This window comes from Hemicordylus capensis, chromosome 6 (assembly GCF_027244095.1).
Source record: "Hemicordylus capensis ecotype Gifberg chromosome 6, rHemCap1.1.pri, whole genome shotgun sequence".
In the NCBI taxonomy this organism is placed as follows: Eukaryota; Metazoa; Chordata; class Lepidosauria; order Squamata; family Cordylidae; genus Hemicordylus; species Hemicordylus capensis.
The window spans coordinates 22,998,871-23,021,641 of record NC_069662.1 but is presented as its reverse complement, the minus strand read 5'-3'; the positions used below and the strand labels follow the sequence as shown (position 1 = coordinate 23,021,641).

At 47.9% G+C, this 22,771-nt stretch overlaps 1 protein-coding gene across 6 annotated transcripts; it reads right to left on the bottom strand.

The window, feature by feature from the left end:
• Positions 1 to 726: 726 nt before the first annotated feature.
• On the bottom strand, positions 727 to 21,987 carry TBC1D17 (TBC1 domain family member 17). 6 transcript variants are annotated; one of them, XM_053265539.1, is made up of 17 exons: positions 21,908 to 21,987; positions 21,260 to 21,358; positions 21,040 to 21,114; positions 18,543 to 18,654; positions 18,179 to 18,395; positions 17,271 to 17,382; positions 14,275 to 14,442; positions 12,632 to 12,763; positions 12,283 to 12,386; positions 12,043 to 12,137; positions 11,203 to 11,319; positions 8,274 to 8,374; positions 7,991 to 8,090; positions 7,111 to 7,208; positions 4,716 to 4,832; positions 3,874 to 3,960; positions 727 to 2,041 (listed from the first exon to the last, which is right to left on the bottom strand). In XM_053265539.1, the coding sequence occupies exons 1-17, from the start codon at positions 21,926 to 21,928 to the stop codon at positions 1,829 to 1,831; spliced, it is 1,968 nt and encodes a 655-aa protein (XP_053121514.1). In that variant the 5' UTR covers positions 21,929 to 21,987; the 3' UTR covers positions 727 to 1,828. The 6 variants fall into 6 exon arrangements, with proteins under 6 accessions (XP_053121514.1, XP_053121518.1, XP_053121513.1 ...); XM_053265543.1 differs by having other exon boundaries at positions 18,179 to 18,392; XM_053265538.1 differs by lacking the exon at positions 21,908 to 21,987 and adding an exon at positions 21,737 to 21,872.
• Positions 21,988 to 22,771: the final 784 nt, after the last annotated feature.

The window sequence follows — 22,771 nt, the reverse complement described above, 5'->3', positions numbered from 1 at the left end:
TGGAGAAATTAGGAGGAGTCCCACTTCTTGCTGGAGATTTCCATCCCTCTCATAAAACCCAAGGCTCCTAGTTTGTCATCTCTTCTCCCCACTTCCTCCCCCCATAAAAAAACAAACCAGCAGTGTCAGACAGGTTTGCAGCTGAAAGCCCACCGGAGAAGCTCGGCAGGCTAGGGCTGAGGCTGGAAAAAATTTGCACCACCCCAGTCCAACTGCAAGAGAGCAATATAATTGCTTCACTCACTGCTCTGGGTGCAAGATAAGCACTAGTTGCCTTGTCTGGGGTGCAACTGGAGAAGGCAGCATTAGGAACAACAAAGAATGTTTAGATCTATCTTCTAAACAATTGGGTTAAAACTACCATGGCTCCCTTTTCAGGAACCCTGGGAACTCTTGGGAGAAAGAGCAGTACTTCCAAGTCCCCAGGGCTCCTTGGGAGAACCCATGGTCAAACTGGTTTTTAAAAGGTACAATGTAGATGTAAGCTGTGCACTGTGGGAGTTGTGTATTGCTGGTCTACGACCGAAATAAAGTTTTACTTACTTACCTGTACTTATTGTGGGAGTTGTGTCCATATGCCGGAGCATTATGGGAAGAAAAGGAGACATCTTTCAAGCATTAACTCTTCATTTCTCATCTCTCCAGGCTCAGCCCAGCCAACATGAGTAGCTCAAGCTAAGCAGTTTTTCATATATTTAACAACCAACCAGCCAACTTGCTAACCAATGGATACTACATTTTTAATACACATTACAAAGGAAACAGAGAAGCTAAGGTAAGAGCTGAGAGGACGCAGTTCAATGGAGAGGAGTGGGGCAAAAGAGTGTGTATGCACACACACAAGAGGCATTGAATCCACAGGCTCACTAGGCAAGAGAGGCACAGAAGGACAAAGCCCAACATCCTTTCCCCCTCCTTATTGCTGTCGGTTCATAGCCACTCACTACAAGGGACAGGGCAAGCATAGACTGAGTCGGTCTTCCATCTAAGGGACAGACAATGAACCATGTGAACATGGATTGCCGAACAAAATAGCAATGAACCCAAGAGCCCCGGCTTTTAGTCTCTGTTGCTGTTGTCTCCAAGATTTCCCTCAAAGAGAACTCTCTACCAACTCAAACCACCAGCCCCCACTTCCAGTGACTGTCCCTCATTTTTATCTTAAGCCAATACTTGGGTTTCCTATCTTATAAGGGTTCAGGCAGAGGCTTCGATAGCAGCCTGAAGGGGAAGAAGAAGGACAACAACATTGCCATCAGTTTGCTGCTGAGAAATACTGAGGAGAGTGCAGAAGAGATGGAGGCAAATCCAGCCTTAACCCCACGTGCAAATCTGAGGTTAAAGCAAGGTCCCCTCTCTCCTTTCCTTAAAAGGCGCTGAAGAGTTTAGTATCACAAAACAGGCGATGAGAGGCGGGAGGCGGGCTGTCTCTAGGAGCTTCTGCTGGAACACCTCAGAACCCAAAGTAGAAGAGAACTGCACGACAATCATGAACTTGCTCCCTTTCATCTCTGTGCATCCCAGGAAGTTAAGGTGAATTCTAGAGTGTTCTAAGAAAGGTGGCCTTGCCCCAGTGAATCATGGGGAAGGCACACAATGCATCCCAAGCCCTGGCAACTCTTGATAGCAACATCCCTAGCGCAGGGAAATCTGGAAGGACAAGCTGCCCCCAAGCCCGATGCCTTTGGAGGGCGTTCCTACAGCCACTTCTGGTAAGAACACGACCCCACCCCACCAAACCCCCTCTCCACCTCAGTCCCAGCCCTCACCCTGCCCTGGTTAAAGTGCTTGTGTTAAGAAGGAGGATGGTGGCGTTGATGACAGGTTTTCAAGGAGACAGACTCTGAGAGGTGGAGGCCTCCTCAGTAGGCAGGATCTCAATGCTGCTGTCTGGCTGGCTTGGGGAAACACTGTCCGTGAGCTCCATCTCCTGGGCCTGGCTGGGCGACAGGGGCTGCGGGGAGCTGGCCGTGTCAGTGCTTGGGGTTGGAGATCTGCCCTCAGAGAGGCCCAGCAATTCCTGGACGTTGCGGGGTAGGTCCTAGGAAGGTGGGGAGAAAAAGAGGAGTCTGATGACGAGCGCTTTTCTCTCCGGCACCAACCCGAGGCCAGATTCAAAACACATCCCTGTTGTGGTGTGGCTTGATCCCATGGCTGCTTCAGTCGTGTATATGTATTTGTCTGTATTGTTTATAGTTTTATACCACCCTTGGTCCTAAAACCTCATGGCAGGTAACAAGAAGATTGAAACCATCTGAATAATATTTTCTCTGAGCTTGTGGGTATGGGAGGGGACCCTTACTGCGGAACACTGTGGGTGTTTTGCTGAAGTATAATATTCATGTATATGTTTTTTCTGTTCGTACCCCCCCGCCTTCATATTGTTTAATTGCTGGATGCTCAATTGGTTCAGAGGCTTGAAATTTTATGATGGTTAGACTGAGGCCCATGATAACATTTCTTACTCTATAGTTATATACACACACACACACACACACACACACACACACACACACACACACACACACACACACAAAATTACTATTTGTATCTTGCATAAAGAGGAGGTTTTTAAGATGGATATATTCTTGTCTGTAATCATGTATGACTGTCAGATATGTAACCCTTTCTATTTTTACTTATATTACTAATAAAAGCATCATAAACCTTGAAGAAGAAGAAAAGAAACCATCTGAACAAAACAAACACAGCTACGTACAAAGACAGCCGGGGGCCACGCATTGGCCAAAAGTCTGGATTAAAAAGGGCAGTCGTCAATTTCCTTCAAAAGGCTGGGGGAGAGGGAGCCACGCAGATCTCAACCATGAGCAAGTTCCATAGCCTCGGGGCAATCACTGAGAAGGGCCCTCCTGCCTCTTGTGCTCAACCAACGAGCCTCGGGAGATGTGTCCAAATAGGGCATAGCCCTCCCAGCCAATCTAGTCCGGTGGGTAAATTCAGCGGAGAGTAAGCAGTCCCAAAATACCTAAAAAACATTCTAGTGCATAGAAACTGGGAAAGCATGGCACTGATGTGATGTGGTTGTTTCCCACGGCACTGTTGCCCAGGAAGACCATGCCAGCATAGGAAGTTTTGACTCTCTGTCCCGTGGTTCTAGCTTTCATAAGCTGCTGGACTACACAGGAGTGACTTTCACCCGCCAAAGGAGGATGTTTTGAATCAGGTCAGCTCAGCAAGACAACAATGAACAGAAAAGCAACTGCACACGTCTGCCCTATATTTCTCCCCTCTTTTAATTTCAAGGCAAAATGTGCTGCTTACAAGACATTTCGCCTCTGGTCACTGGAACCTCGAACAGTGATCTGCACTATCTTTTCTCACTCTTAATCTTCACAAAATGTTTAGGTTGGAGGACCTAAGCTGTTCAGGGGGCAGAAAAGAGGCATGTGGGGAACCCATGGAGTCCTCATTCTTAAGATTTTAGGACTCCATCCTCTGATTAAATGGCTAGAATAGCCTATTAAAAGCCTTCTTAATGGACTAAAAAAGCACTCGATTATTTAGGCAACACATTGCTGGACATGCAGCAGGATGAGGGAGTAGAATGTCGGGGTGGTAGAGAGGACTGTACCACTTCAGAGGGCAAGCGAAGGGGTGCCATTTTTTTCAGTGCTTCCCTCCCTATGTTACAAACTCCCTCTAAAGAGGAATTCAGGGCAACAGACTGAGTCTGAACCTCTCTCTTCCCAGTGTCCTAGTTTTCTGTTTGTAAGGACTTTTGGACACAGAGTAGTATTCGAAAGTGGTATTTCCCCACCTGCAGACTGAAATAGTAAGCCCATCACATTCTGCTGCATACGTAGACCAGGCCTGAGACACAGAGGGGTCCTTACCGGCCTGAGGAGGACTCACCGGAGTAGCGGCCAGCTGCCTGTAGATTGCCTCCGCCCGGCATAAAATGTCTTCCACACTCATCTTCATGGTGAGCTCATTGATGTGCTGAGTAAAGTCAGAGACACAGAAAGTAAGACAGCCTCGTGAATGGTACAGTGGGGAAAGTGCGGGGTGCGGGGAGCAAAGGGAGAGAAAGGTACACAAATAGAAATGTACATCTCTTTTTAAAAAGGGAGCAGAGCCTGTGACAAAGGGTGGATTATAGCAGCTTCTGCAAAGCTCTGATGCATTCTGGGAGTTCTGCCTATATCTTCAGGGTAAGATGTAAAAGAATGCTGCAACTGGAATAATTCAAGTATCACAGTCAGAACACATTATGTAAAGCTGGTTAGGGGCTATTAGAGATGACAATACGTGTGTAGAGGCAGAGGGCGAAGGTTAGAGGCTCATGGGATTGGGACCTGTGCTGTGGAAAATAAGCGTTGCTTCTTAATCAAATGAATAGTAACTATGGCCTCCTAGTTTCAAAGCATTCTGCAGGCATGTCACATTCCAGAAGGTGATACAGGAGTGCACGAACTAGCTGTATGCTGTGGCACGGGAGCTAGACCAAAGAAAATGGCAGGAACCACGGAGGAGGACCTGAAGTGATGGACAATAAGCAGCTCTTCCCCATTTTGGTTTCTGGGCCTCAAATAGGGACCACACATTTTCAGAAGCAAGTGGGATGCATAAACATGAGGATTCCAAAGATTATTCCGTTTCTTTTTGGAAAGCTGAACTGTGAATGGCACAAGTCTACGCAGACTACCAATGCATGCATACACATACATGTGAGATAACAGCTCCATGGTTCTTACCTTGAGGATCTCATTAAAACCAAAGCCCGAGTTCATTAGAGCTTGTCTCTCTGCATCCAAGATCCCACAAGCCACCAGCAGGTGGAAATTGGGGCAAGGCAATCCTGTCCATAGCACCTGGGATGGTGGGGCAAGAAGGGGAGCAAAGATGCAGTTAAGGATGAGGAAGGGCGCCAGAAGCCCATGTCACAGGAGTTAGGAAAACACTTCAGTGAGTTGTTCCTGTTAATCCTCAGTCACATCTGTGCCTGCATGAGCCAGAGTCCTAAAACACTAGCAAACACATGATGTGCATTGGTTGGCTAGTATAAGCGTGAACTCACCCTGCCATAGTCACATTTCCATATAAAAACAACTACTACTGTTGTAAGTGGTCTTTAATAGCAAGAGTCAGGCTCACTGAATTCCACAATGCACTTTCCTGCTGAAGAGACAAAGCAGGACTTAAAATTTCTAAGTCCAAGAATACCCGTCCCTTGCTATAGTTCAGGGGTCCCCAACCTCAGGTCCCTAGATGTTGCTGGACTACAACTCCCATCACCCCCAGCCAGTGGTCTTTGTCCATCATGACTGGGGATGATGGGAGTTGTAATCCAACATCACCACAAGTCATAAAACTGCCCAAGTCCACCTTGGGCAAGTATTAAATTAGAAACCACATTTTGCCTTCCATCTCTCCGCCTGCAAGCTTATGTTCTCTGTGTGTATTAAAAATCTGAACTTCGTGGTGAAGTAAACCTGATCTTGGGGTGGTGTGTGGGGAGATTCCTCCAGGCTTATCTCATTCCATGTGAATTAACACCTTTGTCCTTTCAGCCATGTGACTAAGAAAGGCTATGTGAGCCCTTTGGGAGAGTTGGGCAGTTAGAAACTGGTGGAGTCCTACCTCGGCAGCCCAATTAGATCTCTGAACTGAAGCAACTGCTCTTGATCCGTGTTCTCTCTAATTTTTTTTCATCTGTGCGTGGAATGAGTTTTGTTCTGGGAGGCCATATCAAGGCAGTGTATGCACACCTGTATTCAGACTGGGACCTTCCTGATTCAACCTGAGTGGGATCTAAAATTAACTGAGCAGACATCAAAATACACGTGAGCGCACATACACGCCTTAGAAGAAACACTGCTCCTGATCATGGTTATGAGCCTATGCTGCTCGATAATTTAGCAGAGGGCAGCAGCAGCAGATTTATGAATTTTAGGGGAAATTTAGTCCAGCACTAAATCTAAAGCGACCAGGCATGTGATGCAGTTATTTTGCTGAAGCGAAGCAGGTCTAGGCCAGACCAGTGCCCGGATGAGAGTCTGCCTGGGAACTGCGCAGCACTGACTGTGTTAGAGGAAGGCTAGGATGTAATAGTGAGAGGGGCCATGTAGCTAAGTGGCCACAGCACCTGCTTTACATGGTCTCGGGTTCAATTCCCAGCATCTCCAGTTAAAATAATCTAGGATAGCAAGGCTGGAAAAGGCACCTCTGCCTTAAGACCTTGGAAAGTAGTTTAGGAACATAGGAAGCTGCCATATACTGAGTCAGACCCTAGGCCCATCTAGCTCAGTATTGTCTATACAGACTGGCAGCAGCCTCTCCAAGGCTGCAGGCAGGAATCTCTCTCAGCCCTATTTTGGAGAAGCCAGAGAGAGAATGTGGAACCTTCTGTTCTTCCCAGAGCAGCTCCATCCCCTGAGGGAAATATCTTACAGTGCTCACACATGTAGTTGCCCATTCATATGCAACCAGGGTGGACCCTGCTTACCACAAGACCAGCTCTCCTCCAGTCAGAAGGGACAGTATCGAGCTTAGAAGCAAAGGTCAGTGCCATGCTTCATATGCTTATATGGGTTGTGCACTTCTGGATTAAATGATCCATTGGGTATCTTCCAGCCCAATGACTGAAGGAGTACTCTTGATTTTCATCCCCAGAACTAGTTGAACCCCACACTGCAATCGAGAATTTTTTTTAAACTACTTCTCACTCTGTTTACTGCCTATACCTCTCCCCCACTGCTACCAAACACTGAAAACCATCATTACACACCTTATATTTAGAAACATAGGAAGCTGCCATATACCGAATCAGACCATAGGTCTATCTAGCTCAGTATTGTCTTCACAGACTGGCAGCGGCTTCTCCAAGGTTGCAGGCAGGAATCTCTCTCAGCCCTATCTTGGAGATGCTGCCAGGGAGGGAACTTGAAACCGTCTGCTCTTCCCCTGAGAGCAGCTCCATCCCCTGTGGGGAATATCTTACAGAGCTCACACTTCTAGTCTCCCATTCATATGCAACCAAGGTAGACCCTGCTTAGCTAAGGGGACAAGTCATGCTTGCTACCACAAGACCAGCTCTTCGATCTCAAATCAGTATTCAAGTCAGAAAACATCCATCCAACCCAGTCTCACCTCCCACAGCTGAAGAATTTCAGAGAAGGCAAATTCCCTTTTGAACCAGATCAAGATCCACCGGAAACAGAAGCATAAGGTGCCAGATTCCTTTGAGTCTGGGAGAAGCAACATAACAAGGCAGAGATCAGCAAGGGATTTTTTAATGCCATCAGTAATTCATGATATTAAGAGACACCTAACTTGCTTCAGTTTTGCTTTCTTTAAACTCTCAAAGAGTTAATCAGAGGCTAAAATAAATTAAGAATAAGGAAAGGAGCCCCAGACGAATCACGGGCTCAAAAATCATCTATTTTCATCTCATGTTAAAATACCCCATTATAAAAACTTATGCAGGTGAACCTCGCCATTCGCAGAGCCAACATTCGTAGTTGGGTAACTGACATCCAACCACAGAATACATGAGGGGGTGGGAAGGTTTGCAAAGGGTTAATTCCATGTATCCACGGGTTTGGGGTGGCCGGAAATGACCTGTGAGGACATTTATGGCCACCACTTCAAGGAGAGCTATGTTTTTATGTAAAACAAAATTTTAAAACCCACGATTTTTTGTGGGGAAAAGCTGGATTTGGGACGGGGGGGGCATTGCTGGGAGCATGGTAGGGCACCCCTCCCCCAACTCTGAGGGCCCTTTTTTGCTATTTTTAATAGCCAAATAGGGGGTTAGGTTTCTGGAGCCTCCAGGAACCTAACCCCGTGAGTCCCACTGACTCAATGCCTCAATATTAGCGGTTCTGTTATCCGAGGTTGTAGTGAAGAATGGAACCCTCATGGATACCGGAGGTTTGCCTGTAATATATTTTTATAGGAGTTCAGTCCCTCTCCGAGAGGCCCATCTTAATCGTAAGGCGCCCAGGGTTTGGCAGCTCCTCAGAAGTACCTAGAAAGTCACAGAGTGGGGGATCCAGCACTCTGAGCAGCAAGGTGAGCTGGGACAGCTGTCGCTTCATGGACTCCTGGCTTTCCTCAAAATTGCGGTGCTGAACACAGAAAATGAGAATGAACAAGTTGACAGAAGAAGTCCTTAACTGGTGCTCTCTTGGGCTTCCCCAGAAATTTTAATCACCGGATGGGATGCCCTGGATGACATTTCAGCCACTGCCAGCTCCCACCCTGCCTATCATATGGGGGCAAGATCTTCTCCCAGAACAGAGCAAGCTCACCACTAGCTCCATGAAGCCACAGAAGCACCAGAAGGCATCCACTTCATTCTGAGTGATGTAGAGAATGGGGGACAGGAGGTCACTCATGCCTTGGACATAACCTACGCAGGCAAGCAAAAAAGATGAAGTTACTTATATTTTTTCAAATTCAAATCCAATACCTCTAGTTCTAGGCTTATCAAGCTCCTTTCCTGTTCTTCTAAGACACTGCTGATCACCATGACAAGAGACAGAATGAAGAGACTGGCAAGGGTTGGGGTGTCAGGAGACCTAGGAAATTCTTCGTGGATTCCCAGGACATCTCTCCATAGTTGGGCAGGTTTGCAGGACCTGCCTGGATTGAATGTGCTCCCCATTTGCACTTTGACTGCCTTATCTAGCATTCATGAGGATGGAGAGAGATCGATGTTGTGGGCTTCACCTCCTCCCCACCACACACCTCCATCGTGTAAGTGTGTGCGTGCATGCATACATATAATTGGGATGGGGCCATAGCTCAGTGGAAGAGCATTTGGCTTTGCATGCAGAAGGTCTCAGGTTCAATCCCTGGGATCTCCAGGGAGAGGCTCCTGCCTGAGACCTTGGAGAGCCACTGCCAGTGTAGACAAAACTGAGCAAGATGGACCAATGGTCTGACTTGGGATAAAGCAGCTTCCTGTGTTCCTATGAGTTTATGTTTACTCAAGGGTATAAATGTGTCTATACCAATTATTCCTTATAAACATATGTATTTTATTTTGATTGATTTGTGGGGAGTATTCATATGGGAAAGGGAGGAGGAGATGGAGGTCTAAAAACAAGTGACTCAAGATGAATTATAATTTCATTGTACTGATCCTTGGTTTAACAGCCACCACCACAATTCAATATGCTAAGAATCTCATAATCTAAGAATATAAAAATATTCATTTTCAGGTTTAGAATCTCAAAAGCAAGTTTCTAGCCCTAATGACTGTGGAAAGAAGCTTGAAAACAGAGGGGACAGGTGTTTTCAGGGTATACACAGCATCTTCTATATTATTAATTCTCCTGGGTGTGCCTTAAAATGTGCGTCCCAGAGCTCAGCTGATTGGCTGGGTGGCAGAGGCGCCTGATTGGCTGAGGCGCACCCAGGAGGCAAGTGGCGGCCCAGCGCGGTGACAAGCGGTGGTGGGCCCGGCTGCAGAGGCCAGGCAGTGGTGGAGCACCCGGCTGCGGAGTTGGACAGGGGGAGGAGGGAGGGCAGGCAAGAGAGTGAGGCGGGAGGGAGGGGAGAACCGCTGGCCCCAAAGAGCACACAGATGCTCTGTGCGGGTCGGCTAGTAGCATATAATGCCCTTTTGCTCATAGCTGGCACCAGAGGCTGGAAAGATCAGGCAACTGCCAGGGCCTAGCCCCATTAAGGGAACTATCTACCAAGACCCGGCACTGCCATCTTGGCTCTCTCCAATGGGGTCATACTAGGTTGGAGGCAGGATGTTTCAACTCCAACCTGGCAAGGAACAGCAGAAATGGGTTACACTCCAGAATCTAATGTGATGGGCCAAGAGACTCGGGGTTGTTTATTTTATTTTTTAAAATAAAATAATAATAATAATAATAATAATAATAATAATAATAATGATGATGATGATGATGATGATGATGATGTTGTTGTTTTATTCAATTTATATAGCGCCCTTCCAAAAATGGCTCAGGGCGGTTTACAGAGAGAAATAATAAATAAATAAGATAAGATGGATCCCTGTCCCCAAAGGACTCACAATCTAAAAGAAACATAAGATAGACACCAGCAGCAGTCACTGGAGGTACTGTGCTGGGGCTGGATAGGGCCAGTTACTCTCCCCCTGCTAAATAAAGAGAATCACCATGTTAAAAGGTCCCTCTTTGCCAAGTTAGCAAGGGCAAAGAGCAAAAGGGCAAATTCCAATGCAGCACCGCCCACACTAGCCATACCTACAAACCCACTCACATGCTTAGATCTATAGAATAATTAAAGATACACAGAAATACTATAATATTTCTATAGGCCACCTCCAGCCTCAGAGGGAAGTAGCCTCTAAATACCAGTTGCAGGGGAGCAACAGCAAGAGAGAGGGCATGTCCTAGCCTCTTGCTTGTGGGCTTTTCAGGGGCCAGTGTGTGAAACAGGATGCTGAACTGGATGAGCCTTGGGCCTGATCCAGAAGGGCTTCATTAGAGGCCCTGCTCTGTACCCAACCACCTACAGATGCATAGCAGGGGACATAGTGAGATGGACCTTTCTTAGCAGTGGCATTTGGCTTGTCCAAAGGGTTCCTGGTTCCCTCCCTTCCAGATACCAAGATACTGTTACTCCAGAATGCTTTTGACCTGGGTGGCAACCAACCCTGCTTCCCTTATGGGGATTTGTTTCTGGTTGTGAATTTCCCTGCTTGTTGTCTTACTTCTGATAATGATGTATCTTTTCTGTTTCTTAGGGATGGTTATTGTTAGCTGCCTTAAGAGGCCACATGGATGGAACGGTGCGGTGACAGTTAAGGGGCCTTCTTAAGCCAAGCAGGTACCAGTCTCAGGGGAAGCCCAAGGAATTACAGTGCCTGAAGTGAGGTGTAAAATGTTGCCTTGCCCTATGACCCTGATGGGGGCCAGCCCCCTTTCAAAACTAGCCCTTGTAAGCTTTGAAAGTGCCTGGGGTGTGGGGAGAAGGGAAGGTTGCTGGCAGCCTTCTCTTCTTGCAAGAAGCATGAGGAGGCGCTCCTTGACAAATCTGCAAGGGACAGATTGGTTCCAGAGAGCTGTTCTGAGAGAGCAGTGGCCGGGGACACTTTACCACCTTGTGGGCGCCCCAATAGTCTGCCACCTGAGGCGACTGCCTCACCTTGCCTCATGAAAGGGCCATCCCTGACTAGACCTACCTGTGTACCATGTTCCCCTGCCAGTCTGATCCCCACCCCACCCTCAGACTCACCTAGGTCAAAGTTGTACATGCAGTAGGTCATCAGCACATCATTAAGGAGCACCAAGCCAGGGTTCTCACTGCCCTCATAGAATTTGTTGTTCCTATCCGTGCGGCTGACGTCCCTTTCTGCAAAGGCAAGCAGATATACACATGGACTTTATAAAAACCTAATGAAGGACACCCAAAGCAATGTAGAACAACAAGAAGAAGAAGCCACAAATGCGTTAAAAAAGCAGCATAAAGCAAATCAGCAAGACAATTATCCTAGGAAAGAGTTCCAGGAGTGATCAATTCAATGGCAGAAAACACACTTTCAGCACATAAGGTCCCAGGTTTAATCCCTGGCATTTCCAGTTTCAGGATCTCAGGTAGGAGAGCTTGGACTGGCCAAAAGCTTTGGGAGCTGCTGTCAGCCTGAAATAAACAACCGCTTCAATTACTCCAAAGGAACACTGGAAGCTGCCTTATACTGAGTCAGACCACTAATCCATCTAGCTCAGTATTGCCTACACAAACTGGCAGTGGCCTCTCCAAGATTACAGGCAGAAGTCTCTCCTAGCCCTATACACAGCCAGAAGTTCTGAAAGAATTTCACTATGAAACTGTTGATCTTGCTATGGCAATTAGACTCTTTACTGGGAGAACTGGAAGGTAACGGACTCGTCTTATGTACTGACTTAGTGTTTGTTGCCGCTGAAAACTTATTATTACCCATATGCCGCTCTACATGGGCCAATTTACACTGTAAAGTGTGGGAAAGGAGCAAAATGAATCGGCAATACATTTGGTGAAAAGGAGGTGACTAAAATGATTGACCAAGCAAGAGCAAAAAACGTCTCTCATACTGACCAATCAGGCTGCGGTAGCCACGCAGCAAGGAGTTCCGCTGTTCCTGTTCCTCACTGACTGACTTCCACTGCAGCTTCATACGGAAATACTCATCCCTGAGAAAAGCATAACAAGTTGCTGATGGAAGACGTCAAAGTTCATGCCTCGCATCTTGATCCACAGACTAATCATCCCATCTCAAATCCCCATTCTAATGCTCCTTGGAGAAGCTGCTTCCCCATAATTTTGACCCAGCCTTACGTTTTCCGCCTCACTTGCGCCTTGTTCTCCTCATTGGTATTGTCCCAGGAATAATAACCCAAGAGGTATTTCCAGGCTTCCTTGCGCAATGACATATTTAGACCCTGGACGAAGTAAAAAATGGTGGGGGGGGGGAGAGAAAGATTTAGCAGGTTATGCATCAGAGAGGAATGCTCCCACACGGTCAAACCTGGGATTAAATCTTGGGTAGAAGACTAACAAAGTTCCTGCACACCCCACTCACCCCTTTCCCCCAAATATATTGCCACCCTCATCCCCGTCTCTTGCCTCCAGCTACAAATGGCAACGGCATCTCTCCCTAACTCCCCTTCTTCTATGTGGGGCTTACCCCAGCAAAGATCCTCCTGCGTAGCCCACTGGGGTCCTCCACGTGCCCGTCAGGCGCTAGGTGCTGCTCCCACTCTTGTTCTGTGACAGGGGCCTCCCGCTGGACTGACGGCCGCTCGCTCAACCGTGCCTGCTGCCGGCAACCAAGAGAAAGTGAGTTGACAGGAGTTGTTACAGGCAAGGAGGGAAGCTCCTCCAGGAGTGAGGGTGGGGAGAAGGAGAGAAGAAAGAGAAAAGAAGACATTCTCATAAGAACAAATCTGCCTACTTTCCTTTCACTATAATCCTAATTAATAATTCCCATCTTCACAATTAGCCCACTTCAGCTTCAAACATTCACACATCTGCCATCTTTAACTGAGGTGGATGACATCATCACAAACGACACCATTGAGATATCCATATATGTCCCTACTACTGTACCAAATTTGGTTCAAATCGGCCCAGGCATTGCAAAGTTGATAGAGGGGGACATGGACACACACACATAGACACACAGAGAAAAAGCTGGGTGATCTCATAAGCTTACTTTCCTTAGGAAAGTAGGCTAAAAAGGTGATGAGGAAAGTGTTCCCTGTCCTAGAATGGGATGCAAGAGGCCAATGACACTGAAAAGATTTGCTACTCTCAGGAACTCTTTCCACCCTCATGTATGCTTGTGTGCCTGCTATGAAACTCCTAAATGTTGCAGAGGATTCTAGGGGACGTTCCTGGGCATCTCAATTTAAGTGAGACGTGGCCCCACACAAGTCCAAAATGTGTCCAACTCTCCTCTGCTGCTCCTTGTTGCAGGGAAAGATCAGTTAAGAGCAGAGAAACTAATTTGTCTCTGCTAATCTTGGAGCCTGATAGGCTTCTGAAGAACGTTCCTGGAACAAAGGCTGATTCCAGAGAGATTTCTAAGCTCTCTTTCTGGCCTGCTAGTTCTCAGGAATCACTTCTTCAGTCACCTGCCTTCAAGGAAGACCATGACTGCAGAATGAGAAATGAGAGTGGTAGATGCCCAGTCCTGCTCACAGACACTCCATGAACCAACCAACCAAGTGTATGACGTTAATATTTCAGTGTCACGGTGGACCTGCTGTCTTCTTCATACAGACCTCAGGACAACTTCCTCCTTGCCTGATGCAGAAGGGGGTCAAGGCTACTCTTCCTAGTCTTCTCTTCAGCAGTCTCCATTTTTCTCACTAGCAACTCTGCCTTCAACACGGTCACCTCAAGTGCAGTTGGATGGAAAGCACAGGTGGGCTGGGTGTGGGAAAGGGAGACCGCTGCTTCCACAGAGGCGCCTGACTCACTGCCATTCCTAGGAACACAGGAAGCTGCCTTATACGAAGGCAGACCGTGGATCCATCTAGCTCACTATTGTCTACACTGGCTGGCAGTGGCTTCTTCAACACCTCAGGCAGGAGTCTCTCTCTCTCTCTCTCTCTCAGCCCTACTTGGAGATGCGAGTGAACCTGGGGCCTTCTGCACACAAGCAGATGCTCTACCACTGAGCTACGGTCCCATACCCTCAAGGGAAGAGCTTAGTCACCCATCCAAATGCAAACCAGAGCAGACCCTGCTTAACAAAGGGGACCATTCATGCTCACTGCCGCAAGGCCAGCTCCCCTCCCACCCTCCATGTGCTGCAACACTCACACAGGTGATGACTTCAAAGCCCGTCTCATCCTCCAAATTGCCGGCAGCAGCTGGGTCCCCATGGGAATGCTGGGTGGCTCCCTCCTCGTGATGCAGAGCCCCACGGAAGAAGTTGGTGACTTTGGAGAAGCCCCCAAAGGTGGCAGCATAAGGATCCTGGAGGAATCGCTACGGGAGAGGGAAGGGAAGGAAACAAAACAAAGGCCACAGAATGTTTTAGGCCGTGCTTTCCACTGTGTGGTGTCAGATATACGTGTGAGGAGGCGGCTTGTTGGTCAGAGGGCTCCCCCATAGCTTAGTGTTGTGTGATGTCCAGTGCTCCCAGTAGTCGGGATTCCAGATGTCCTTGACTACAACTCCCAGCCTCCCCAGCTGCAACGGCCTTTCGCTGATTATGGGAGTTGTAGTCAATGACATCTGGGAATCCCTGTTACTGGGAACACTGGTGGTGTCTGTGGCAGGCGACGGACCCACAAACTGTTGCTTCTGCAGGACTGCGCAGAGCTGGGATGCAAGCCATGCCACCCAGTCTTGGATGATATTCCATATTACACACATACACACACACACACACAATTTCAAATACCAATACACATATTCACAAAGGGGGGAAATGGTATCTCCAATTATGCAAGTTAACTGTGACACACACTAGACTGGGACAGGCAGCCTTGGCTCTCCAGCTGTTGTGGAAATAAAACTTCTACCCTCCCCAGCCACAATTTATTGTGGCTGGGAATGATGGGAGTTGGAGCTCACACAGAGCTGGAGAGCCAGGGCTGCCTACCCTTGCACGAGACAACCAAATACTGGGCTACACAACTTTGGCCCTCCAGCTGCTGTCAAACTACAACTCCCATCATCCCCAGCCACAGTGGTCAATAGTCAGGAATGATGGGAGCTGTAATCCAACATCGGCAGGAGGGCTGAAACTGTGAAGCCCCGATCTAATAAGATACCCGCTACTGACAAAATCGAAGAAAAAACCAGCGCAGCATTCGACTGCCAGCAAATTAACAGTATTTCAATGAACTAATATTCTCTCAGTTACCACCACTATCCAGGAACCAGATACCTGCAAAACTCCATTTTTGCAGGGTAGTTAATTTAAATTGTTAAGTTAAATTAGCCACCTAATGGCGCAGCAGGGAAATGATTTGACTAGCATGCCAGAGGTTGCCAATTTGAATCCCTGCTGGTATGTTTCCCAGACTATGGGAAACACCTATATCGGGCAGCAATGAGATAGGAAGATGCTGAAAGGCATCATCTCATACTGCACAGGACGAGGCAATGGTAAACCCCTCCTGTATTCTACCAAAGTCAACCACAGGGCTCTGTGGGCGCCAGGAGTCAACACCGACTCAGTGGCACGCTTTACTTTTACCTTTAAGTTAAATTAGCAAATAAATGAATTACAGTTTCCAGCAATGTACATGTAGATACAAATCCTGAAGGATAATCATGCATCTTCCCCACATACACGCTTTGCATGGATTCCCAAGTATCAAAGGCCTGTGTCTGTCATCTAGGCAGCAAATTTCCTAGCTCCATCTAACATAGAGCTGGGGTCTCAGATATCAGAAGGGTTGCCTCCTCCCCAGCAAACCTGCTCAACTAGTATGACAACGTGAGGCTCTTTTCCAGATGCTCTGCCATTAGAAATCAGGCGGCTGGTGACTGGGGAAAAGGGTACTTTCCACTTTGGCATCCACCCACAGAATGCTCTCCCCAGAGAGGTTTACCTAGCATGTAACTTAATGGCTTTTAAGCCCTGAGCAAAAACCTTTTTATTGATCAGGCCTTTTAAAATGCTTCAGCAGGATACTGTCATTCTGTTGTATTTAGCTGCTTAGTTTACCTGCTGCGCAGTTCTTACTGTTTTGTAGATTAATACAGTTAAAGAAAATATATTCATATAGGATTTTGGATGTTGTGATACATTGTGTGCATTGGATGTTGTGATGCCGATTAATTTGTAGCAACTTCTCTATACCGTGGGGAGTGGGCACTCCCCCCACGACCTCCCCTGCATAATACCTCTTGTTTCTGGCCCCAAGCGGGGCTTTTCACTGGAATAAGAGGTGTGACTTTGCTGTGTCCTGGCCAGCATTAACCTCTAGTTACAGTGAGAAGCCCACCCTGGAACCAAAGTGTTGTTGGGGGTGGGCTGTCCCTCCACAGCATTAATTTGGAGCTTGCTACAAATTAATTGGCTTCAAAATGCCTGAAGCACAGCCATAATTTTTAATTTGGAAGCCGTCTTGGAAGTTATTTGTTCATTTTAAACAGAAAGGCAGAGTAGAAGTGTTTTAAATAAAATAAAGCAAACAGTGTATCAGACCTTCTTCCTCTGCCACAGAACCCAGAAGTGTGGCTCCAATACTACCCTAAACAGACACAAACCCTTCTCTGTGTGTGTGGTTTTTTTTAAGAGAACACACACCCAGGGGCACCTCAGCCTTTCAGCCTCCCTGCCCCTCCGTCAGCGTAGTGTAGTGGTTAGAGTGCTGGACTAGGACCAGGGAGACCCGAGTTCAAATCCCCATTCAGCCGTGAGACTTGCTGGCTGACTGTGGGCCAGTCACTTCTCTCTCAGCCTAACCTACCTCACAGGGTTGCTATGAGGAGAAACTCAAGTATGTAGTACACCACTCTGGGCTCCTTGGAGGAAGAGCAGGATGTAAATGTAAAAAATAAATAAATGTAAAAATAAAAATAATCCAACTTCTCTCCAAAAGAACCTAGGAATCCAGGTCCTGGAACTCCCTAGTTTAACCGACACTACCCCCACAGAGAACAAGTGTCCTTGTTGATAGCTCCTGCCCTTCCCCATGAAACCCATCCCATCTGCTTCCCAACCCCCATTAGATCCTTCCCTGGGCACAGGACCCAGATCACTGGCTGCTAACTCCTCTCCACAGTCTAATGCACGGGAACCAACTTCTTAGTCCTCTCTCTGCACAACTGTGGGGCCGTTTGGGGAAGAGCCTCACCGACACAAGGTTGGAAGAGTTGTCATCAAAGAGCTGAAGCTCATCAAAGGAGTGGGAGAGAGCATAGGAGTCGTGTGTGTAAACCAGGTAGAGACGGGAATCTTTAGGGGAACTGCAAGGAGAGAAAAGCATTTAGTACAGTGGTGTAGCAGAGCAGCCATCTTCACGATTTCCAAAGTGGGGGCCACTCTGGCAAAAACCCATCCATGTGAGAGTCATTCCCCACTGTGCTGGCCTGTGCACAGGACTGTGCTTTTCTCAGTGCTGGGAAGGCCCTTTAAGGGAGAGAGCCCTCTCGTAAGAGCTCTATGGGGTAAGCACTAAGAAGGGCTACACTTCCCAGCACTCTGTGCATGCCTTCCAAGATGGCGCAGGGGCTCGAGAGGGCTCCATTTCCAATAAAATTAAGAAAGATATATAAATTTAATAAAAATATAAGCTGGACTTGGTGGGTGGAGAATGGCAACTGAAAAGGCCCTGTCTCTAGTCCTCGCCAACTGGATCTCAGTCAACAGTGAGGCTGCAAGTAGGGCCTGAGATGTAGAATGGAGGACCCTGGTAGGTTCATATGGGCCTCAAAAGTTGCTCAATGAAGTTGGTGGCACAAAGTGGTCTTCGCTTTGGATAATATTTCTCTCCACATGCAAACTGGCTGAAGAAGATGCTTTTGAGGATGCAAAGGGACCCTTCCCCCTCTCCACCCCAGGCTGGTACAAAATGGCTACCCCAGTCTTGAGTAACACCAGCAGCATCCTCAACTTTTAAGGTTAGGTGATACGAATACGGTGACGAATATGATCAAGGTGATCATAGGGCTTCCATAGCAGGCTTGACCTCTACCCCTCTTCCTTGTTCCCTTTTGTATGGAATTACGTACATGTTTTGATATTAATTTAAGTCTCACTCACGTGGCTAAGATAACGTATTTGCAAAGCGCTTTGAGAAGGGCCTTGGTGCCCCCACGGTGGAAGTGCAGGGCCTGAATGGAGATCCCGTCTTTGGTAATGAAGATGAGGTATGACCAGCCCAGACCTGGCTTACTCTTGCGGATAGACTTCAGCTCAGACAAGCTGAGGGAGAAGGCCCACTGAGTGCGTGGGATTGGTGACTTTGGCCCAGAAGCTGCTGCGGAAAAAACAAGTCAAACCAAAACTGCTGTTGGAGAACCCTTTTCTCTCAGAGAGTATCCCATAACCCCCAGTTTCCCCTACTTTTCTTGTATCCTTTATTGCAGCATTACCACTAACCAAGGAGCAGCCCCTTTTTGGTTACCGTTTGTTTCCTCTTGGACCTGCGATCGGGTTCCCACTGTACTGATCACAGCCCAGTCTGGTTCATACCCCGGATCAAAGATTTCTTCATCGGTCTGGCAGCCCACGGGGTCCTGGTGAACAGAAAGCAAGGATTTGGGGATGGGGCCATAGCTCAGTGGCAGAGCATCTGCTCTGCATGCAGAAGGTCTCAAGTTCACTTCCTGGCATCTCCAGGTAGGACTGGGAAACACTCCTGCCTGAAGAGCCACTGTCAATCAGTGCAGACAAGACTGAGCTAGATGGAACAATGGTCTGATTCAGTATAAGACAGCTTCTGACAGAGTACAAGGCAGCTTCCTATGTTCCTAATTGAGGCCTGAGAACCTGTTTGTTTCTTTACATCTCATCAGATTCCCTAAAGCTATGCTCACACAAAGTAGGGATGTGCACGGAATTGGGTGGGGGAAGTTCGAAGGCGGTGGGGGGGGGTTGACTTTAAGGGCGAGGGTGCACTTACCCCTCCCTCTGCTTTTCCCCCACTGGCACTCCATTGCAAACTGGTCCAGCGGGGCAGCAGTGTACCTCCATGCATGCGCACGTGTGCCAGGTACTTCTGCTTGCTTCTGGTCCAAGGAGCAGACGGGGCGGCAGGGAGATACGCTGCTGCCCCGCTGGACCAGCTTGCAATGGAGTGCTGGAGGGGAAAAGCGGAGGGAGGGGTTAAGCGCACCCTCCCCCGCCCTTAAAGTCAACACACACAAACGCTTTCGAATCGGTGGAACTGCCGGTCATCCGAACCGGTTCGGGGGCCCAAAAAGGCCTCCGAACCGGTTCTGTGCACATCCCTAACACAAAGTGGTTACTTCAGTTTAACAAAGCTTTCAACTCTTGTACTGAGAGGATTTCAGTGAGAAAGGAGCAGAAGTATCTTTAAAGAGAAAGACATACTCCTCCGAATTAGCATGTCCAGATCAGAGTCTGCTCAGTCCCATCACAGAATGCCGCTCTCTACACATCAGATCAGAGGGACTACTTCCTAGAGTGCAGAGCAGAGGAAAACTCTGGGATATCCTCACATGCACCGCTTTGTAAGTGGTGAGTGTACTCCGCATACAGAATGTGGGAACAATACAGAAGTACCTCCCTGCCATAGTCCTTAGAGAAGCCCCAAATGCAGTCTGCTTTTATGAACATTTCCTTGTGTATTTTTGCCCTAGAATAGTGTTCTCCATTGAAAGGCCTGGGGGCCAGCTGCAACCCACATCAACCCTAAGTGTGTCTCCCTGACTAATTGTTCATTTGGCCTGTGCAACATTTCAGCTGAAGCTGAATACTCCCCTCTGGCACCATAGGGAGGCGACCATTCTCACTATGCAGTGCTGCACTCTGCTCAACGTCAGGGGGCTCCTTTAAGGGAAACAGAGATCTCTTGGGTCCCTGCACCATCCAAGAGGGCATGCAGAGTGTGCTAGGGTGTGGAACCCTTCCCAGTGCCTTCCTCCTAGAGCTCTTAAGAGAAGGCGCCATCCCTCCCAGCACTAAGAAAAGTGCAGTACTGTGCAAAGGCCAGCACAGTGGGAAGTAGCTTTCACACCGAAGCTTTTTTGCCAAAGTGGCCCGTATTTGAAGAACAACGAACATTACTGCCCTAAAGTACTTACACAGGAGCTACAGCTCAGTAGTAGGATGTGCAAGAACCAGTTTGGAGGCCCTTTTACAGACCTCCAAACCGGTTCGAAGGTCTGGCAGTTCAACGGTGTGTGTGGGGGGGGTACCTTTAAGGAGCAGGGAGGGTGCTCTCCCCACTTCACCGTGTTTCCCCCAACTGGCGCTGTGCTTAAAAACGGTCCTGCAAGTCAGCAGTGTACCTCCTTGCTGCCCCAGTGTGTGTTGGACCAGAAGTGCCTAGTGCACATGCGCACACATTGCACACATGTATGCGCACTTCCAGTCCGATGTGCACTGGGGCAGCAAGGAGGTATGCTGCCATCCCGTGGGACTGTTTTTAAGCACCCTCCCTGCTCCTTAAAGGTACCCACCAACTGCCGAACCAGCCGTCACCGGCTCCGTGCACATCCCTACTCAGTGGTAAGCACATGCCATATATTTAAGTCTTGGTTCCATCCCTGGCATCATCAGCTAAAAAGATCTTAATTTGTTTGCTTGCTTGCCTGCTTACCACCTGACTCCAAAGGCTCTACATCTTAGGTAGCAGGGTTAGGAAAGGTACTCTTTCCTCACCTAGATTTTCTGGTCAGACATACTTCCAGTCAAAGAAAAGAGTACCAGACCAGATGCTCTGACTCAGAACAAGGTAATTTCATATGTTCAACTTCCCCAAGAGTTTAACATCCCTACTCCACTCTTTCCAAGCAGGCCTCTGTTCACCACAGAGAGAACTGTTTCCAGTCCAGAAAGCAGAACAGATTCCACAAACCTGAAGCTTGTCGAATCCTGATCTAGACTAACAAACATAGGCAGAGAATCCACAGCAGGAAAGAATGTTTATGTCTTACCTTCTTGGTGTAAGTGATCTGAGCACCATCTGAAGATTCCTCCACAGGTGTCCATTGTAGCCATGTGTCTGAGCCCTGAATAAAAGAAACGAGGCAATCTTGTTAAAAAAAACCCCACAACATGCAGTCCAGGCAGTTTCTCATCCTGGCTAACCAACACTCCTCACTGGTTCCACCAAAGCACCCTTTCAACCCCTGTTAAACACCAATCTCAACCCACCTTCTCAATTATGCGGATAACCCCTGGTATGAGGGAGTCCTGGTCAGGGTGACGCTTGGCACTGGTGTGTAGATAGACACCATCCTTCTCAAATGCAATCTGAAGCAAGTTGGAAGAAAATGGAAGGTCAACACAGAAAAAAGGCTTACACCAGCCCCAGCCTCAATGTTTCTCCAAATGTGGTTATGAGCAGTGAAATCTAGACTTCATTTTCAAATCAATAGGGCTGAAATATATTATCAGAGTCTCTCGGCCACACCAAGCCAAATGTTGTACACCACCTAGAAATGCACAATACAGGCAATATAAAAATATGATAAATAAATACATGAAATGAAATATGGCAGGGCTATAACCGTGAAACAGAGTAAGGAATATTTTAAAACTACTGGAAGCAAACCCCACCCCACTCAAAGTAGTGATCAGATGACTTTTCTCCCCAACCCTTCAACAACTCAGGAAAAACAAGCTACCCACGCGGCGGACAGCTTCCCGAAGCATGTACAGAGTGTGACACGCCCTTCCCTCTGCTCTTGGGGCAGAATTCTACCCTTCCCCTAAGACATAGCTCTTTTCCTCCCCTTTCACCTCAGCCCTGCTCCCAAAAAACTGATCAGCCCTACCCCAAAGGGGCAGAGGACTCCTCACCCTGCAGCCCCCCGACTCCATTCTCCCTAACAGCAACTTCCGGAAAAACAAAACGTCACTTCCTGGCCTATTTGCGTCTCTCTTCATAAACTACCTATCCCCACCGCCATCATTGTTGCTGGCGCGAAGAACCTCAGCAGCGAATTGTAGGCGCCATATTGGCGGTGCGAGTGGAGGGAAGCCCTCACCGCCATCTTTGTAGAGGGCACTTTGGATCCTATTCGTGATCCTCTTTCGAGCCCCTCTGCTGGGTTCGTGCCTGCGCAGTTGCCCAAGATCAGAGCGACTGACAACTTCGCGCAGCATTCCAACTCTATTTTCTGCGCGAGTCGCATATTAGATTATAATTTATCTGTCAGGGAATCGCTCATAAAAGACATAATAGTGGAAAGACATATTCCATCCTCTTTGCTGAAAAAGCGAATATTGTGGCAGCAAGCATGACTTATCCCCTTAGCAAAGCAGGGTCCGCCATGGTTGCATATGAATGGGAGACTAGAAGCGTGAGCACCGTAAAATATTCCCCTCAGGGGATGGGGCTGTTCTAGGAAGAGCATCTGCATGCTTCCAAGTTCCCTCCCTGGCTTCTCCAAGATAGGGCTGAGAGAGACTCCTGCCTGCAACCTTGGAAGCCGCTGCCAGTCTGTGAAGACAATACTAAGCTAGATAGACCAATGGTCTGACTCAGTATATGGCAGCTTCCTATGTTCCTAAACATTTAGATATAGAGCTATGAAATGGCTAGAATGGCGCACAACTTCAAAGTACCGATACTTTCGGTCTGGAGAAGATATCGGTGGCACCTCCAACTTTGAAAACATGGAGGCGATTTCACCATAGAGGTGCCACTGAATAAAGCAACGC